The sequence below is a fragment of the Astyanax mexicanus genome, chromosome 15, assembly GCF_023375975.1.
Source record: "Astyanax mexicanus isolate ESR-SI-001 chromosome 15, AstMex3_surface, whole genome shotgun sequence".
In the NCBI taxonomy this organism is placed as follows: Eukaryota; Metazoa; Chordata; class Actinopteri; order Characiformes; family Acestrorhamphidae; genus Astyanax; species Astyanax mexicanus.
The window spans coordinates 40,420,655-40,440,301 of record NC_064422.1 but is presented as its reverse complement, the minus strand read 5'-3'; the positions used below and the strand labels follow the sequence as shown (position 1 = coordinate 40,440,301).

At 35.7% G+C, this 19,647-nt stretch overlaps 1 protein-coding gene across 1 annotated transcript in view; it reads right to left on the bottom strand.

The window, feature by feature from the left end:
• The window catches only part of prkcea (protein kinase C, epsilon a), a 152,450-nt gene that overhangs the window by 25,797 nt on the left and 107,006 nt on the right, over positions 1 to 19,647 (bottom strand). The window contains exon 11 of the mRNA XM_022670334.2: positions 18,673 to 18,827. Coding sequence (XP_022526055.2) covers positions 18,673 to 18,827 — 155 coding nt within the window. The remainder of the gene's footprint in view (positions 1 to 18,672; positions 18,828 to 19,647) is intronic.

Genomic DNA, 19,647 nt, shown 5'->3' with positions numbered 1-19,647 from the left:
AAACATTTGCAATGTAAAAATTTTTCTATATCGTCCAGCCCTAGTGTATATATATATGCATGCATGTAAAGAGGCTAGACAATGAAACTGAAACACCTGTCATTTTAGTGTGGGAGGTTTCATGGCTAAATTGGAGCAGCCTGGTGGTCAATCTTCATAAATTGCACATTATTGCACCAGTAAGAGCAGAGTGTGAAGGTTCAATTAGCAGGGTAAGAGCACAGTTTTACTCTAAATATTGCAGTGCACACAACGTGACGTACCAGAGTTCAAAAGAGGACAAATTGATGGTGCACGTCTTGCTGGCGCATCTGTGACCAAGACAGCAAGTCTTTGTGATGCATCAAGAGCCACGGTATCCAGGGTAATGTCAGCATACCACCAAGAAGGACCAACCACATCCAACAGGATTAACTGTGGACGCTGTAAGAGGAAGCTGTCTGAAAGGGATGTTCGGGTGCTAACCCGTATTGTATCCAAAAAACTCCAATAAAACCACGGCTGATCAAATCACGGCAGAATTCAATGTGCACCTCAACTCTCCTGTTTCCACCAGAACTGTCCGTCACCACAATAAATTATTGTGGTCTAAAAGCCCTGTATGCATGCATGCATGTATGTATGTATGCATGTACGTGAGTGTACGTGGGTGTGTGTGAGGGTGTTTCACTCACAAACACACCTGGCCAAACTGGCTTGAACCTGAAGCAGGAATGAAGAGCAGGGCTAATCTGATTGTCCTGTCTGATAAGCTGGGTTCTCTCAGCTCAACAGAGAGAAAGAAGCTGAAAGAGGAAAACAGTGAGACGAATAAAGGCTTCTCTCTCTCTTTCTCTCTCAGGGGACGGTGGGTCCATTATTGTGGTGATCTGACCCAGAGGGTTTATGACCATTTAGTCTATGTTGTAAATACTACAGCTCCAACACTAATAATATGTGAAAGTGCATTTACTTAGACATGTTTCAGAGGAGTGTTTTTTCCTCAATAATAGGTGGTGGTGACTCAAAATTTAATATCTACAGACTCAGATGTGTGCAACTGCAACACTAGCTAGTTTCCACTAATTAGCAATTAGCCATAATACAAGCACCACTGAAAGCTGAAATGAAGAATACTCTATATTCTATTTTAATGTCTTCAGAGTTTAGGAATAAATCTACACTGATGGGTGTGGTGATCTGGAAGAGAGGAGTGTTCAGGTAAATTTCTGCCGTGTTTCTATTTTGGCAGCAGAAACCACAGGTGCTACACTGACTGATTAAAACCCAGACAACAGTCAATCATTCCTACACAGTAAAATCTATAGTGTTAAAATCACAGTGCAAACATTTTTTGACTCCCTGGGTGTTATCCTAACAGCTCTCAGTGTTGGTGTCTCAGTTGGAATTATTTGCCAGAGTTAACAAATTTCAACTCCTCCCAGTGTATTCTGTCTCACAAGCTCCGCCTCCAAACTTTGCTACACTTAAAGTTTGTCACCTGCCCATTTTCTTCGTGTGTCTTTTTCCCCCTCAAACTCTCGAATTTGATAAGTAGCGACATTAAATATATTTTGTATTGTTTTACCGTGTATTAAATGTTTTTTTAATTCTAAATATAGTTTTTGCATTGTTTTTGCATTTTTATTAATCCTGTGGAATCCTTTTTGGGCTCCTTTAGTTAGTTAGTTAGCTAACTAGCTAACCTAACTAACGCTAGCTGAGGTGAAACTGAAAATTTCTCACAATAAATTGGCTAGCCAAGCTAGCTGAGGAGAAGAATTAACCTATGTTCTCTTAAACAATTAACTTTGCCCAGCTAGCTGATGTGAAACAGCTAAAAGAAACAGCTAACCTAGCTGGTTAGCTAGCTGACGTGAGAGGGAAAACTTATCGCAAGTTAAACAAGAAGTGTAGCGTTAGCCAGAAAAAGAGTAGCGTTAGCCTCTTGCCAGAAAAGGCTAGGTTAGCTAACCTAGCTAGCTAGCTAGCCTTAGCTTACAAGAAATGGGCAACTTATTGCAAGAATTAACCTAAAGTTAACTAGCTAGCTAGCTAGCTGAGGTGAAATTGAAAAGTTCTTTCAGGAAACCAACGCTAGCTATCTAGCTAAATGGCACGGTCGTTAAATTCTGGCGTTTGAAGTCCCAGCATGTAGGCTAGACAGATAAATTTTGTAGCTACAATTTAAGGTGCATTTGTTTTCTGGTCCACCTTAAACTACGCAATAGGTAAGTTTTGCGCTGCGTTTGAAATTACTCTGGTTGTACTCTATACTGCAACTTGATTCATATCTATGAGTGTGTTTAAATGTGATGCATTTTAAATAAAACTACCAAGAACCTGAACAATAAAAAAGGATATTTTTTCGTCTTTATTTTATGGTAAAATGGTAAACTGCACAGTGTCATATTAACACTAAATATTTAACACTGATATCAGTGTAATTTTTACACTCTGTAGAGAGGGACCATATATGCTCTGAAGGAGTGTTAAAGTTAACTCTTTAGGTGTTGATCCAGCACTGCTAATTTTACTGTGTATAGGTGCACCCCCCGCTCGATGTGTTGGAAGCAAGATCTTGTGAAGGTTTTCTGGTATGCAGTGGTCAGTACATACCAGAAGTGCTCCAAAAGAGGAAACCAGTGAACAGGGGTCAGGGTCATGGGCACCCAAGGCTCAGTGATGTGAACCATTCACTTCAAAGTTGTGCTGCTAACGTCTTGGTGTCAGATACCACAGGAAGCTTCAGAAATCTTGTGGAGCTCATGCTTCCGAAGCTTTCCAAAGTACTTTATTTTTTATGTTATCTTAAAAACGTTTCTTTGATTTGATCAATTTGAGGAAGATGGATGATCGCAAGTCATCAATCCAAGCTGAACTACTTGAGTTTCTGCACCAGGAGTAAAGGCAAAAAGTTATCCAAAAGCAGGGTGTAGGAGAACATGATGCCAAGATGCATGAAACCCAGGGTTATTCCACCTAATGTTGATTTCTGAACTCTTTGTTGCATTATTTATGGTTTGAAAGCTCTGCATCTTTTTTGTTATTTCAGCCATTTCTCATTTTCTGCAAATAAATGCTCTAAATGACCGTATTACTATTTGGAATTTGTCATTTTTTAATTGGTCATTTAAAAAATACTGTACTTTATTCCATGTCATAGTAAAATATCATGGTAATTATTATTATTTAGAATGTAGAATTCTTTTTTTTATATAAGTTTTGAGGGTTAAACTGCACAGTAATCACAGTGATTCTCCCACTGCAGCACAGCGGCTGAGTTTACTGAAAGTCTTAAGTGGAAGCACCTGAACGAGGAAGGAGCTGGGAACCAGTGAAAGCTCAGAGCTCAGATCACACTGGTCTCACACTATTTAACCGATAGCATCTCTAAAACGAAGGGGGGGGGGGGGGGGGGTTGAGGGGTCTGTGAAGGTAGTGACATCATACTGACATTTTGACCTTTACCAGGTTTTAGTATTGCACACTGTGTTTATTTAATGAGAAGAGATATACCAAAATAAAAAAATATTTGATAAAAAAATAAAAATAATATATATATATATATATATATATATATATATATATATATATATATATATATTATGGCAAGCCAAACAGGAAATATATAATAAAAGCTGATATACATAATGAAAGCCGATATATTTATAATGAAAGCGATATATATATATATAATAAAAGCCGATATATATATATAATGAACTCTGATATATATATAATGAAAGCTGATATATATATAATGAACGCTGGTAGACCGTCCCTGGCTCGGGGAAAGCAGCTCGCGGGCCGGAGCTTTTTTGCCACCTTCGCCCCCTGACACTTTAAAGCCAGTCCGAGGCCGGTCGCGCCGCTCCTCCGTGGAGAGAATGCGCCGCGCTGCCTGCCGGTGGTCGGCCTCCCCTGCGCGAGGAGCTGCGGCCGGCTGAACCACAACGCCACCTTCAGTCTCTCAGGCTGACTGTGCGGACCACCCGTTTACCTCTTAAAGGGTCTTAACAGCTTTCATTATATATATATATCAGCTTCTATTATATATATATATATATATATATATATATATATCAGAGTTCATTATATATATATCGACTTTCATTATATATATATATATCAGCTTTTATTATATATTTCCTGTTTGGCTTGCCATAATATATATATATATATATATATATATATATATATATATATATATATATATATATATATATATATATATATAATTTTTTAATCCCAGCTGGTTGCGATTTGATTACATCATCAAAAATATTTTTTTTATTATAAATTATACATTATTACTTATTGTATTACTTAGGTTTTTTTTTTTGCTTTTTTTTAGTTATTTAGAGTTTTTTTTATTTTAACATTTTTTAAATTTCAATTGCAATGTTTCATTATTCTTTAATAGCTATCAAAAGTGCATTAATCTTTAAAGTCCACGGGAAGATAAATCTTCGGGTTTTTTTTATTGGGTTTATTTGGCTTCTCTGTTTCCCAGGTGTAAATGTGAAAAGTGTTTCTTAAAATAAAAAAAATAAAAAAATCTTTGCTGTATTTTGGCAGTATCACTCTCCCCTGGATGTAGAATAGGCAGATCTAAAAGTGGAGCAGGCTAACATCAGCAGAAATCTGACCAATCACATTGTTAGGAACATAGCTCCGCCCCTCTCTTTGAGTCTGAGCAACCGACATAGGTTAGCTAGTGAGCTGTCGCTTAGCAACCATCTTAGTGAATTAACTAGCAAAATATCCAGAAACTCAGATATTCAAGTTATGCCTATCGTAGCAAAGATTTGAGCGCAGTTGCCATAGTAATGCAAACAAACATTTGTTTACCAGTGATAAGATATCTGTCAGTCGTGCACATTCATTAGAATATTAATATTAACCACATCCACACTGTTCTCAGAGAGGTCTGAAGAGTGTTATATCATATTACTGCTTGTGGTTTCTGTTTAAACCCTTTTGAATGTTTAACTTCCCTTGTAAAAGAAAAGTTTATTAAATATATTTTTTAAAAGTATGCTTAACATGAAAATTCCAAACTTTTTAAAATTAAAATATGTACTTAAATACTAAATATACAACATGACAACTTACGTATACTTCAATTGTAATTAAGCTATATATATATATATATATATACACAACATAAAAGCCTTAAATTGAGCAAACTTAAGTAGATTTAATTATATATTTTTAAACACCTTTTTAAATACACTTAAAGTGTATTGTAAATGTACTAGTTTGCATATTGATGCACATATTGTATATACCTTAATGCTACTGGGAAAAAATACACTAAGTGCACTTTAAAAATACATTTCATGGAAGTACATAGGAAATATATTTAATGTGTATTTTTTAATAAAGTATATTCAGTTGAAAATGTACTTTTAGGACTCTTTACCTAATTTTAACATACTTTTAATGGTTTAAGTATACTTTCAGCCTTTTTACAAGGGAAGATTTACCCAAGTTAAGTGTTATACAAAATAAAATCAATATATAAAAATCTGTTCACATTGGCTTTATTATTATATTGTCATCATTTTATCAGAGATATCATTTTTTTAAAAGTCTTAATATGATAATATTAGAATTTATCATGATATATTTTTAAATAACAGTATCAAGTATACTGTTTTGGGCTAATTGCAAAAATAGAAAATTGGATGTAAAAAAAATATACATTTTTTTAATATGGTGCAGTGTACAAAAAATTATTTTTTGTAAATTTTTCCAATTTTAGTTTTTTCATCTCTGCTCCTCACAATCGGAATTTCAGGAAAATTAAAATATATATTTTTTTCTTTATTTTCTGATTTTTCAGTTTTGGATTATATAATCAGATTTGTGTTACAAGACACAAAAATGGACAAATATGAAAATCGAGAGAAGATTTAACTTTTCACTTTTCTTAAAAATTCTGTTTATGAAAGACTGAAACTGAAAAAAAGGATAAAAACCAATTTCTTCTTCACTATAATGAATGGAAAAAAAGTTTTATTCCCAATTTTCTATTTTCAAATGTATCTTGATTTATTATATTATGTAATCATTTTATCAGTTGCAAAAAAAAAAAAAATCTTAATATTTATCATGATAATTTTTTGTATGGTACCATGTTTACTGTATATTAATAATAGTTAAATAATAATAATAGTGATAATAATAGTGACGGGTCTACAAACTGCTCAATCACTCTAAATCCATATATATAGATATTAATAGAAAAGATGAATCAGTGCATCTCCATTGTCTTCCTTTTTCTTTTCCTTTCCTCATGTTTCCTCCTTTCTCTTACTCACCAGCTCTCTTTCATCCCTACTTTTTAGTCTTTACACAAGCATAATGACTACTATACAGCGAGTGTGTGTGTGTGTGTCGATGCACTGATGCCAAGATAAAGTCTACCAGGACAAAGATAGCACGAGGAAGCCGAGCAACATGGGCTTTGATGGTTGATTGGTAAAAAATGTCAACATTTCTTCACCAGCATCAGTCAAGCAAAGGTGTTTTTGTGAGGCGCTGATCCGGCGAGAGGGCGGAGCCGGCCCGGTTTATGTAACTGTTCTATTCTGGAGAAAGAACAGCGGCGGGGACACAACGTGTTCTGCAGTGATGTAAACGTAATCTGGAAACAGCTGCTTTTTTATTTTATCATTTTAGCAATGAATTTATTACTGAGCTTCACCTGTCAGACCTCTAATTTGTCTCTGTACTGCTGACACTGAGACTTTTTGAGTCCGATGTTAAGCTAAAGAGCTAAAGAGCTTAAGGCTACAGCTGTTGCCATGTGGGTCAGCAAGACGTAACCCTTCCTGTACCAGTTTTTTTTTTAAGTATTTTGAAGGTGACCTCCTGGATGAGTTGTTCATGCCCTTTTGGAGTAATTCCAGTCAGTCGGCCCCTCCTGCGAAGGCTCACCAGTGTTTCACCATGCTTTCTCCATTTGTGAACAATAGCTCACACTGTGGTAAATGATGAAATCATCATTTTTAAAAGTGCTTTTTATATGTACTCAGGTTATTAATTGTCTGATATTAAAACCACTGTATACATTTTATACTGTATACAATAAAGTTTTGCTATTTATAGGTTTATGTTTGAATAAAATGAACATTGTTGTTTTATTCTATAAACTACAGACAGCATTTCTCCCAAATTCCAAATATAAATATTCTTATTTAGAGCATTTATTTACAGAAAATGTAAAAAAAAAAAAAGATACAGAGCTTTCAGACCTCAAGTAATGCAAAGAAAACAAGTTCATATTCATTCAGTTTTAAGAGTTCAGAAATCTGAAATATTGGGTGGAATAACCCTGGTTTTTAATCACAGTTCTCATCATGCATCTTGGCATCATGTTCTCCTCCACCAGTCTTACACACTGCTTTTGGATAACTTTATGCTGCTTTACTCCTGGGTGCAAAAATTCAAGCAGTTCTGTTTGGTTTGATGGCTTGTGATATATAAATATACAGTACAGGCCAAAAGTTTGGACACATTAGTCATGACTATTTACATTGTAGATTCTCACTGAAGCATCAAAACTATGAATGAACACATGTGGAGTTTTATGTACTTAACAAAAAAAAGGTGAAATAACTGAAAACATGTTTTATATTCTAGTTTCTTCAAAAATAGCCACCCTTTGCTCTGATTACTGCTTTGCACACTCTTGGCATCATTCTCTCAATGAGCTTCAAGAGGTGGCCACCTGAAATGAAAGGTTTTCCAACAGTCTTGAAGGAAGGAGTTCCCAGAGGTGTTTATTAGCACTTGTTGCTCCTTTGCATTCTTCACTCTGTGGTCCAGCTCACCCCAAACCTCAAATCTGGATTGGGTTCAGGTCTGGTGACTGTGGAGGTTCAGCTCATTTTTTGTTAAGTACATAAAACTCCACATGTGTTCATTCATAGTTTTGATGCTTCAGTGAGAACCTACAATGTAAATAATCATGAAAATAAAGAAAACGAACTGAAGAAGAGAAGGTGTCCAAACTTTTGGCCTGTACTGTATCAGCAGAAATCTTTGCCAAAGGTCAACCAGGTCCTCTGCATCTCGCTGCACTCCCACAACCCCATCACAGCTCCTCTGCTCTTCAGTTGAGCAACGGGACTCTTATCTTTCCACAGACCAAACGGCAGATACACAAACACAAACAGGCACACGCACACACGCTCACACGCACACACACACACACATGCTCGAGCTCAGATACACAAAAACGCATGCATGCAGCCACACGTAACACCCACTGATTGGAGACGTGACACACTGCCCCTGTGCTCCAGTGGGCCCTCACTTTGTAGCTATAGTTTACAAAGCCCTGATGATGTTTTCTCTCCCTCATCTCCCCCACCCAGTCCCTGCCTCGCCTCGTCCCCCGCCCGTCCCCCCGTCCCTCTGTCTCACACACAGCACATGTGTACACTCACATACAAACACCCAAACACATACACACACACACATACAATCAGAGCTTATTGAAAAGCCTTCCTGTGCTGCTCGTTAGTGCAGAGTGATTTTTCCATAAGACTATCGGACAAACCCTTAAAGTCCCCCCAGTAAAAACCCTATCTGAGACCCCCGGCCACAACAACTCACACTCACTAAACTCCTAAACTCAACCTAATCATAGACTGACTAGTTTAACTAGAGCTGGCCAATTGGCTATAACAAAGTTTCCTTATGAAACTGACAATATTCTCCTTTTTAATCATATCAAGACTATTATCAGTGCTTAAATAACACTAAATTAACTGTATTTAACTGTATTTGAATACAAATTGTGTAAATAAACTAAAAAAAAAAAAACAATACAAATCTATGCACTATGCATGAGATTATTTAAGTAGTAGTAAGGTTTAAAAATCTGGGTCAGTGTAACTATTATTAATTACATTTTCTGACTGTTTTACAGGCTAAATGCAAAAATAGAAAATTGGATGTTTTTTTTATTTAGGGCAGTGTACAAGAAATACGTTTTCAGCCATTTTTCCAATTTTAGTTTTTTCATCTCTAAAAATGAAAAAAGAAATCATTTTTTCTTTATTTTCTGATTTTTCAGTTTTTGCAATTTGCAAGTTGGATTTTACCATTAGATTTGTGTTACAAAAGATACAAAAATGGACAAATCTAAAAATTTGAGAAGATTCAACCTTTCATTTTTCCTAAAATTCTGTTTGTAAAAGGCTGAAACGGAAAAGTAAATAAGAGAAAAAAAAACACATTTCTTCTTCACTATACTGAATGGAAAAAAAAGTTTTATATGCATTTTTTTTATTTTTATTTATCTTGATACGGTCAGAAAATTAAACTGCTAAATGTTACACTGACCAATCTCAATCTCTTTAGTTTTTGTATTTTGCAAGTTGGATTATACCACTAGATTTGTGTTACAAGATACAAAAATGGACAAATCTGAAAATTTAAGAAGATTCAACATTTCATTTTTCTTTAAATTCTGTTTGAGAAAAATAAGAAACTAGATAATGGGAAAAAAACACACATTTCTTTTTCACTACACTGAATGGAAAAAAAAAAGTTTTATACCCAATTTTCTATTTTCAAATTTATCTTGATACGATCAAATTATGTATGAGAGAGAGTATTTAAATAGTAGTTTTTAAGAATCAGGTGCAAAAATAGAAAATTGGACGTAAAAATTCATTATATTATTATTATTTTTTTTTATGTAGTACAATGTACCAGAAACAAGCTTTCATCCATTTTTTCCAATTTTATTTTTTTCATCTCTGCCCCTCACAATCGGAATTTCAGCAAAAATGACAAAAAATTAATCTTTTCTTTATTTTCAGATTTTTCAGTTTTTGTATTTTGCAAGTTGGATTATACCACTAGAGTTGTGCTACAAGATACAAAAATGCACAAATCTGAAAATTTGAGAAGATTCAACATTTCATTTTTCTTTAAATTCTGTTTGAGAAAAATAGGAAACTAGATAATAGGAAAAAAATTCTTTTTAAATACAATGAATGGATTTTTTTATTATTATTTTTTTATTTATCTTGATACGGTCAGAAAATTAAACTGCTAAATGTTACACTGACCAATCTGCCACTGCTAGTGCAATTTATCTGCCTGGAAAAATATATATATATATATTGTAATAAAATATTTTTACATTATCGCCCAGCTCCAAGTGTGACATACTAAAAACGCTGTGTGTTAAAATATATGTCCAAAACAAAAAAAACTTTTTTTTTTTTTAATGCAGGTCAACGAGTTTACTCTAGGCCTGCAGGGCCGTTTTGTCCTGTCCTCCTGAATCAGGACATCTGGACATCTCCAGCATGTCTCAGCCTGCTCCACAGACCCACCGGCTCCACTCGCTCTACTGCTTTCACTCCTCCAGAAGCAGAAGAACATTCAGCCCCTCACTCACAGCGCAATAGATAGACCAAGCTGTGCGATCCACAATTGATTGGAGATGCTACAAATTACTAAAATAGAGCCCAAAATGTACAACTCTAAACACTATGAGCTCTTAAAAGCATCACTACAAGAATCTGTGTTTGTTTATCTCACCTTATTCATTTAAATCAGGGGTGTGCAAACTTTTTTTGTTGGGGTCCAGAAGGAGAAATATATTTGAAGTCATGGGCCACACTGTATTAAAACAAATAATGAAATATACCTTAAAAATATATATTTTTCCTGATGACTTTATCTTTGACAGTGTTGTGTAAACTAAGATTTTTCAAATTGATGTTTAATTTCATGATGTCTCAATATTAAACTCCTTAATTACGGCAACTTTTAGACTCTTTGCCCCGTTTTTATGCGCTAGAAATGCGCACTCTCTCCGCTTTTAGACTCTTTTCCCCGTTTTTATGCGCTAGAAATGCGCACCCTCTCCGCTTTTAGACTCTATGGCCCGTTTTTCTGCGCTAGAGATGCGCACTCTCTCCGCTTTTAGACTCTTTGGCCCGTTTTTCTGCCCTAGAAATGCGCACCCTCTCCGCTTTTAGACTCTTTGGCCCGTTTTTCTGCGCTAGAAATGCACACTCTCTCCGCTTTTAGACTCTTTGGCCCGTTTTTCTGCCCTAGAAATGCGCACCCTCTCCGCTTTTAGACTCTTTGGCCCGTTTTTCTGCGCTAGAAATGCGCACTCTCTCCGCTTTTAGACTCTTTGGCCCGTTTTTCTGCGCTAGAAATGAGCACTCTCTCCGCTTTCAGACTCTTTGGCCCGTTTTTCTGAGCTAGAAATGCGCACCCTCTCCGCTTTTAGCGTCTTTGGGCCCGTTTCTGACACCTAGCGTTCAAACTTTGAATCTCACATTATAAAAACCTGCTTAAAAGCGTGCCAACTTTCATTCTATTTCTAAAATACCGCTGTAGTTTGGACACCCCTGATTTAAATAATGTAGGAGTGCTGGATTAGTGCTAAAGATCAGTGTTCTTTCATACCGCTCTCTCTTGGGCTACTGGAAGCACATAGTTGCATACTGGGTCTGCATTAGTATTTTAGGTACCACTTTAAGATAAGACTACCTTTATTAATGGTTTATAAATGGTTCATAATTAGCTTATTAATTAGTAGGTTACTAATTAGGTTGTAAATGCCTTAAAAATCATTAATAATCTGTTATAACACATGCGTAGAAAGGGCAACAATGACCTGTTGTTTATTAAACTTGGGAGTTAAATGGTTAAACTGATGTTAACTGATGGAGAAATAAGCTTTTATCCATTTTTTTCAATTTTAGTTTTTTCATCTCTGCCCCTCACAATCGGAATTTCAGCAAAAATAAAAAAAAATTGACCTTTATTTTCTGATTTTTCAGTTTTTGTATTTTGCAAGTTGGACAAATCTGAAAATATAAGAAGATTCAATATTTCATTTTTCTTTAAATTTTGTTTGAGAAAACTAGAGTAAGTTGAGTTTCTGACAAGATCTGAAGTTTAACAGTATAGATGGCTGTGGGTTCACTATTTGGCAAACTACGGTCATTGTTGCCCTTTCTATGTATGTGTTATAACTGATTATTAATTATTTTTAAGCATAAACATATTACAACCTAATTAGTAACCATTAATAAACTAATTGTAAACCATTTATAAACCCTTTATAAAGATAGTCTTATTTTAAAGCGGTACCGTATTTTATATATTAATTAGCTGCCAGGCCCAGTGCTGTAGGCTGTAAGAGCAAATTACATTTATACATATGTATATATATATATAAACACATTATATCACCTTACTTACCATATCACAATATATACAGCATCATTAATTATGTATCATGATGTATGTCATGTCATCGTCAATATGGCACATATACGGCCTGTAGTGGAACCACTGCAGGAAGTTTAATGTTTTAAAGCTTTTTCCCAACTGCATCAAAACATTTCCAGGTTCTGAAAGTCTAAATGACCCTTTCCACCTTTTCAAAGGTGACCGTAAACACCAGCCTGCCCCGCCCGCTGCCTGTAGGGTCAGCCTGCATATAAACAGAGCTTTTACAAAGTGTCAGATAACCTGCTGACCAGGTTTACAGCAATAAAACAGTTTCTTTTGAGATGCAGATCGTTAAATAATCAATACAACACTAAAATGATGAGTGAAGGGCAGGGAGATGTTCAGTTAGAGGTGAATATAATTAATAACAGGTCCTTTTAATATGCTAATTAACACCTTTATCTTTGATTGCAGCACACATTCACTGTGGCATTGTTTCAATAAGCTTCTGCAGTGTCACAAGATTTATTTTAATCCAGTGTTTCATTAATTTATTAAATTTTCACCAAAATCTTGCACAAAGCAGCTCTTCTCCATCCAGCACATCCCAAAGATTCTCAGTGAGGTTAAGATCTGGACTCTGTGGTGAACTCTCTCTCTCAATCCATGTGTGAAAATGATAAATGATGATCTCATGCTCCCTGAACCCTGAACTCTTTCACAATTCCAGCCCCATGAATCCTGACATTGTCTTATCTTGGAATATGGCCGTGTTCATCAGGGAAGTGTCATCATGGAATAACCTGGTCTATATTCAGTATATTCAGGAAGTCAGCTGACCTCATTCTTTCAGCACATACTGTTGCTGAACCTTAACCTGCAGACCAACTGCAGCATCAACCAACCCCAGATTATTTACTTACCACATCACTTATCCAGGGGGAGACTTTTTTGTTTGGCCAGGCAGTGTATCATCACCTGCATAATTATTTGGAACACTGTGTACACTATTAAACTACACCAGTCCTGTTCCACTGCGTTCCACCTGCAGCATCACTGTATAAAAAACATATAGTAAATCTAGTGCAGGTAATCACTCAGAGCATCCTGACACTCTGACAGGTGCAGAAACATCAGAGCTGATGAGAAAAAAAACGTCCAAACAGCGCTATTCACTAACACGACATGACAGCTGAAAACGCCCGAATGACACCTCCTCTCACTGAAGCCTGACACAGCGCAGGAAACTAGCACACAAACCTGACTCCAGCGCATTATGTGTCTTTAACCTGTCAAACGCCGCTCTCTCTCTCTCACACCCCTGCAGAACTGACACAGCTTAACCCTTGTGTGGTGTTCATATTTTTTGTTACTTGTTTACTTTGTTACTTGTATTTAATTCAGCAAAATTAAGCAATTTTACATTAAAATGCTTTACACATGCTTGCTTCACTTAAATTGCAAGCAATATAAACACAAGCTTACATGGTTAATATTTGCCCTTTACCTTTCTTATGTTACATTTCTTTCAAAAAGTGCTACTCTTTTTTTATTAGTTTTTTTAATAAAATGTAAAAGAAAATGAATTAAACTCAAGATATGAGTAGAAAATGTGTTTAGTTTCAAATTTACAAATGAAGCAATGTTTATTAGCCCTTGGCCAAACATACTGTATGTAATATAAATGTGTGTGTGTGTGTGTGGGGGGGGGGGGGGTGTGTACAGTGTGTGTTTATCGAAAATGTGTTTTGATATATTTTTCACAAAAAATGAGCCAATGCCAATGAGTTTGAGTTAGAAAAAAATATTTTTTTAGTATCATTTGATGAAAAATGAAAACGGGTCCCACAGACCCGAACACCTCACAAGGGTTAACACAGACACAGACAAGAGCAGGAGGATTTACCTGCAGCAGTAGAGCACAGAAATCTGGGGTAACTGGGTTCACCTAAGGTAAATAAGCACACAAACAAGTGCGTCACCACTGTCACACAAAAATCTTGTATCTTTTTGAGATAATAGGACTCTGGCAGTTGTTTTTAACACTGCGTCAAAAATCATGATGGATGGAGCTACACCTGTCACGATATAGAAATCATGAAATATAAACACAAGAAATTATATATACAGCTCTGGAAAAAAAAAGTTTATTTGATTTTACCAAAATTAAAAACCTCTGGAATATAATCAAGAGGAAGAAGGGTGATCACAAGCCATCAAACCAAGCTGAACTGCTTGAATTTTTGCACCAGGAGTAAAGGCATAAAGTTATCCAAAAGCAGTGTGTAAGACTGGTGGAGAAGCAGAACATGCCATGAAAAACTGCATGAAAACTGATTAAAAACCAGTGTTATTCCACCAAATTATTTCAGCCGTTTCTTATTTTCTGAAAATAAATGCTTTAAATGACAATATTTTTATTTTGAATTTTATTTGGGAGAAATGTTGTCTGTAGTTTATAGAATAAAACAACAATGTTCATTTTACTCAAACATAAACCTATAAATAGCAAAATCAGAGAAACTGATTCAGAAACTGAAGTGGTCTCTTAATTTTTTACAGAGCTGTATTTTTACATTTTTAATCCCACTTTTCTCCCAAATGCATGACTGGGATTCGAACTAGCTATCTCTCGTTCATAGTTGTAGTAGTTATATTTTGTTTATATCTTTAGGATACAGTATTTGAACATTTAAATATTCAATATTTGCTTTCACTGTCTGAATATTCTTAATTATATTATTATTATTATTATTATTATTATTATTATTATTATTATTATTATATCAAGTTTATCAAGTTCATCAAGCACTATAAAACATGTAACTAAATTATTTTGTTAAAATATTATAACTACATCGGTGGAATAAAATGATCTTTAAATGACAGTAAAATATTTTATTGCAATTATTTCAAGGACAGCATATTGTCCAATCTAATAACTACAGTGACAGTTCTGAATTGACCAATAAAAATTTTATAAATGCTCCAAAAATCCGAAAATGAAAGCAGGGTTGCACAAAACATTGTATTGTGGCTAGGGGTGGGCGATATGGCTCTAAAATAATATCACAATATTTGATGTATTTTTTTTCATGCAAACGATACTCTTGGCGATATGAAAAAACACTGAATTAAACATTTTTATTAAAATGAAAATTACATTTTATTATTGCATATGATATGACTGAGATATTTAAAAATATATAAGAATTTTATCAGATTTGTAACAGAAGTCAATGCTCCAGAATGTCATGATACTAATAATAATGCACTCCAAATATCTCCATATATCCAGGATTAAAGTAAAATAAATGATACTGGACAGATATAATCTGTCTCTAGTAGATATATAATGGGAAATGAGAACAGTGTGATTTTTTTTTTTTTTTTTGCTAAAAACAGTAAAAATGTAATACCCTGATGTGATAATTAAGGGTGGGTGATATGGCACAATATTTCAGAGTATAATATCATTCACCCTATTAAAAAATGTTGATTATCATCATTATCACAATGTGCGCATGTGCAATAGTTTAATAGAAGTATATGCACATATAAGTATATGTTACATTTGTGTGACATGTTTAAAGGGCTGGACAATATCTCCTAAATTTATATCACAATATATTTATACAATATATTTTTATATTGTATAAGAGAGAGAGTAAAAAGGAAAAAAAGTATTGGGGATTCTGAATGAAATCACAGGTTAATAATACAGTATGTACACAGATAAACACAGAACTCCAGAGAAGATAGGCTCTGATTGGCTGGGAAGGTCAGCATTTTATATATTGTGGATATGGCAGCTTTAGACTGATAACGTAGTGAAGAGTAAAGATACGGCGTTTGTTTAAAGCGGTGTTTAAACTGAGGAAAGCAGGAATATCTGAAGTTATCTCCAGCTATCTCTCAGCACCGGACAGAACTGGGAGAGTTTGTGTTTGATAATAAATCTTTATCCAGTTGCACCACTGGAAAAGTGCTGTAGCTCTGTCTCATCAACAGCCCAACCTCTGCCCTGTTACCTCAGAGTCCCTGAGCCTGAGTTACCGCCTAATCAATATGAACACATAGTAAAGTGCTGTCTGAACAAACACTCCAAAATAGCTTGGAATAAAAAAAAAAATTCTTTAAGGATTCTGACTGCCTTTTAAAGCTTTTAAAGTTTTTTAATTGCTGCTTTATAAAAAAGATTGGATAGTGTAAAGATCTCTTAGTGAGAGATCTTGACATTTTCTTTCAATTAAAGGTGCGCCACTGACCGAATAAAACCCTGACAACAGTCAACAGTTGTGCATGCTCATGTTCTGAAGGTGCACCAGCAAATTTACTGCTTTACTGTCCAAATTTATTGTTCTATGGCCAATCGGGCATTCATGGAAGAAGCTAGGCAACTGTGTTCTGATACATCAGCTCACAGAAGCAGCCTTGTGCTGATCGACATCACCCTAGGAGTGATGAGGGGAAAAAAAAAGAGCTACTGTACCCACCCAGACAGAGATCAAGGCCAATTGTCGGAGCTCTCTCAGGGCTCCGGCAGCTGATGGCAAGCTGCATGACCGGGATTCGAACCAGCGATCTCCTGATCATAGTGGCTTACCCAATAAACTTAAATAAAACACTTTTTCATGAATGAGTGAATGCACATAAAAAGATATATACCTAAAAAATTAAAAACAGAAAATAAAATACACAGAAACAACAGAGAACAGACCGTGTATGCTGTACAGGCTGTGTATGCTGTGTTTGCTGGAATCAGGGTGTGGGTCAGACCCCAGGGAGAGAAACAGCCTGTTGTTTGGTCATATTCTGGCCTTTTCTAAAGAACTATGAAATGCATCCACCTCGATTTAGAGCCCAGCAAAACAGGCAGCTCTGAACACTGAGCTTTCCTCTGTCTCTGGAGATGACTAAATCTGCTCTCGCTCCTCAGGGGCCCCCAGCGAGTTCAGGGGCCACAGCAGGTCTCGATTTCACTGCTGTTCTTTGTCCAGGGATAACTGGGTTTGGTTGGCATCTCAGAGTAGTTGAAAGTAATGCATGATGTGATTTATAAAGGACAGGATCTCAGAGATTGCCAGGGTTAACGTTAGTGCAGTTGCATGAGCTACAAGAGTTACATGAGCTAACTAGTGATTTAGAGTTAAATTTAATGATACAGATAATTAAAATATTGTTGTACTCACAAGGAAGTGTGGGATTACAATGATATTCAGAAGGATTGATAAAAGTTACCGGGAATAATAAATGATGAAAAATTTCCCATTTGACAGACTTTGAGAGTGTGTGTGTATTAGAGGTTAGATCGGGCCCAAAAAATCCGACCCGACCCAGCCTGTGCACGTTCTGCCCGAACCCGACCCAACCCGAACCATAAACTGTCATTATGAGCCCGAGCCCGACCCGACCCGACCCATAAACTGGCTGTTTTCGGGCTGATTGAATGAGTAAAATATGATCAGAATTATGTTAATTAACACTGTAACATAGAAGCATAGAACTATTATTTAATCAAAATGATTTTTAAGAACAGCTAAACACAGTGCTGCAAGTCAAACGCGGAGGAGTTCACGTGCACCCAGAGCTACATGATTATAACATTTTTCATTTTTCATTATAGTTAAATTTTATTTTGTTTTTATTTTTTCTCCTACAGTTCAGTAAGTTTTAATTTGTTTTTAGGGTGGGCTTGCTAGTTTTTATTAGTTTTCACACATCTTATCAGAGAGATCAATCTAAGAAACGAGAGAGAGAAAGAGAGAGAGAGAGATTTGAGTGTTCTGGTGTATGAGCTACTCACAGGTAAAGGTTCTCACACACTGTATCTCCCGTTTCTCTTTTATCTCCCTCGCGCTCATATTCTAATCCCGTACATAATTCTGCAGTTTCTCAGTGTTTTCTGTCGTATTTTGCGGTTAGCGCGAGCGATTTAAACAAGAACTAACGCCACGGATCACGAGATGCCTCGCACTGCCGCTGTTGTGCCGAATTTGACTCCCTGCTGAATCCGACTCCGCTTCGCAAACAGAATCGGCACAACACCCCCCGCTGTACAACTCCGGGAGTGAAAACAGCGCTTATAAATAAATTAAACATGAAAATGAGGGCATTCTATCAGTAATTTCAGTTCGTTTAAGTTACTTTTATAAACACACAATACAGTTCCAGTTAGTTAAGTTTTTTCCTTTTAATTACCGGTTTTATTAAATTCAGTTAACACAAATGTTTTCACGTTCAGTTTTCGTTATTTCGTTCTTTCCGTTAACAATAATAATTGGTTACTTTGCTACATTGTTATTATCACACCAGAGCTTTATATAATAAAAATATAATTAAAAAACAGATGCCTACATCACAGACTATTTTCTGGAGCCCGACCCGGCCCGAGGAATGTGGTGGGAAATCTCGGCCCGACCCGAGCCGATTTCGTGTGTGTGTGTGTGTGTGTGTGTGTACCTGTAGATGACGCCATGTTGGTGCAGGAACATTAGGGCAGAAGTAACTTCAGCAGCATAGAAACGCGAGCGAGCCTCGTCAAACTTCCGCGAGCGCTGGATCTGAAACATCAGATCTCCTCCATTCACATACTCCATTACAAAGAACAACCGATCCTGCAGAGAGAGAGAGAGAAAGAGAGACTCCTGATGATTCATTTCCATTGAGGGCTGATGAATGGTGATGTACTGTGCAGCAATGTAAAACTATGATCTATATCTATATGGTATAGAACATTTTAAACCACACAGCAAAGTTATAATGAACTATATTATAACCATTTTTAAGTACATATTTAAACTTAATGAACTGTTCAACTTTATTAAAATACTCCATATATTATATGTTTACAACTAAAAATGAACCGTACATTTTTTTTAAATAACAAAACATACATTTTCTATGGTAATAAACCACGTTTGATAATTATAATGCAATACAAAATCGTTAATTATAATGAATTATACAAATTTTATTACTGCAAAATATGGTTGTCTTATCTTGTCTTGTCATGTCTTGTCATATGGCTACACCTAGATATAGTGTAGAATCCCTAAAGTCAGGCATGCACTGTGTGATTTTTTTTAATGTGGTGAGTTGTGGAGAGCTCACACATGTATTTTGTCTGATGGTTAATTAGGTTAAATATCCAGTATCAGTATGTAACACTCTATGCAGTCTGTAATACTGGCTTTTCTCTTTTATATTATAAGTAGATGGATGATATGAAGGGTTTTCCGGACCTTCTGCGCATCATTTGAGGACTTTAGCCTCAAAAACGAAATGTTTCTCCATATATCCAGACGAAAGATACCAATTTGAGAAAGGCCATCACAAAAGATCCAAAAGAATGGCTTTTTCATGAGTATATTAGCAGCGAATTATGGCAAAACAGGTTTTTGGCATGTCAGAAATCCCTGCTCACATCCGACTGCT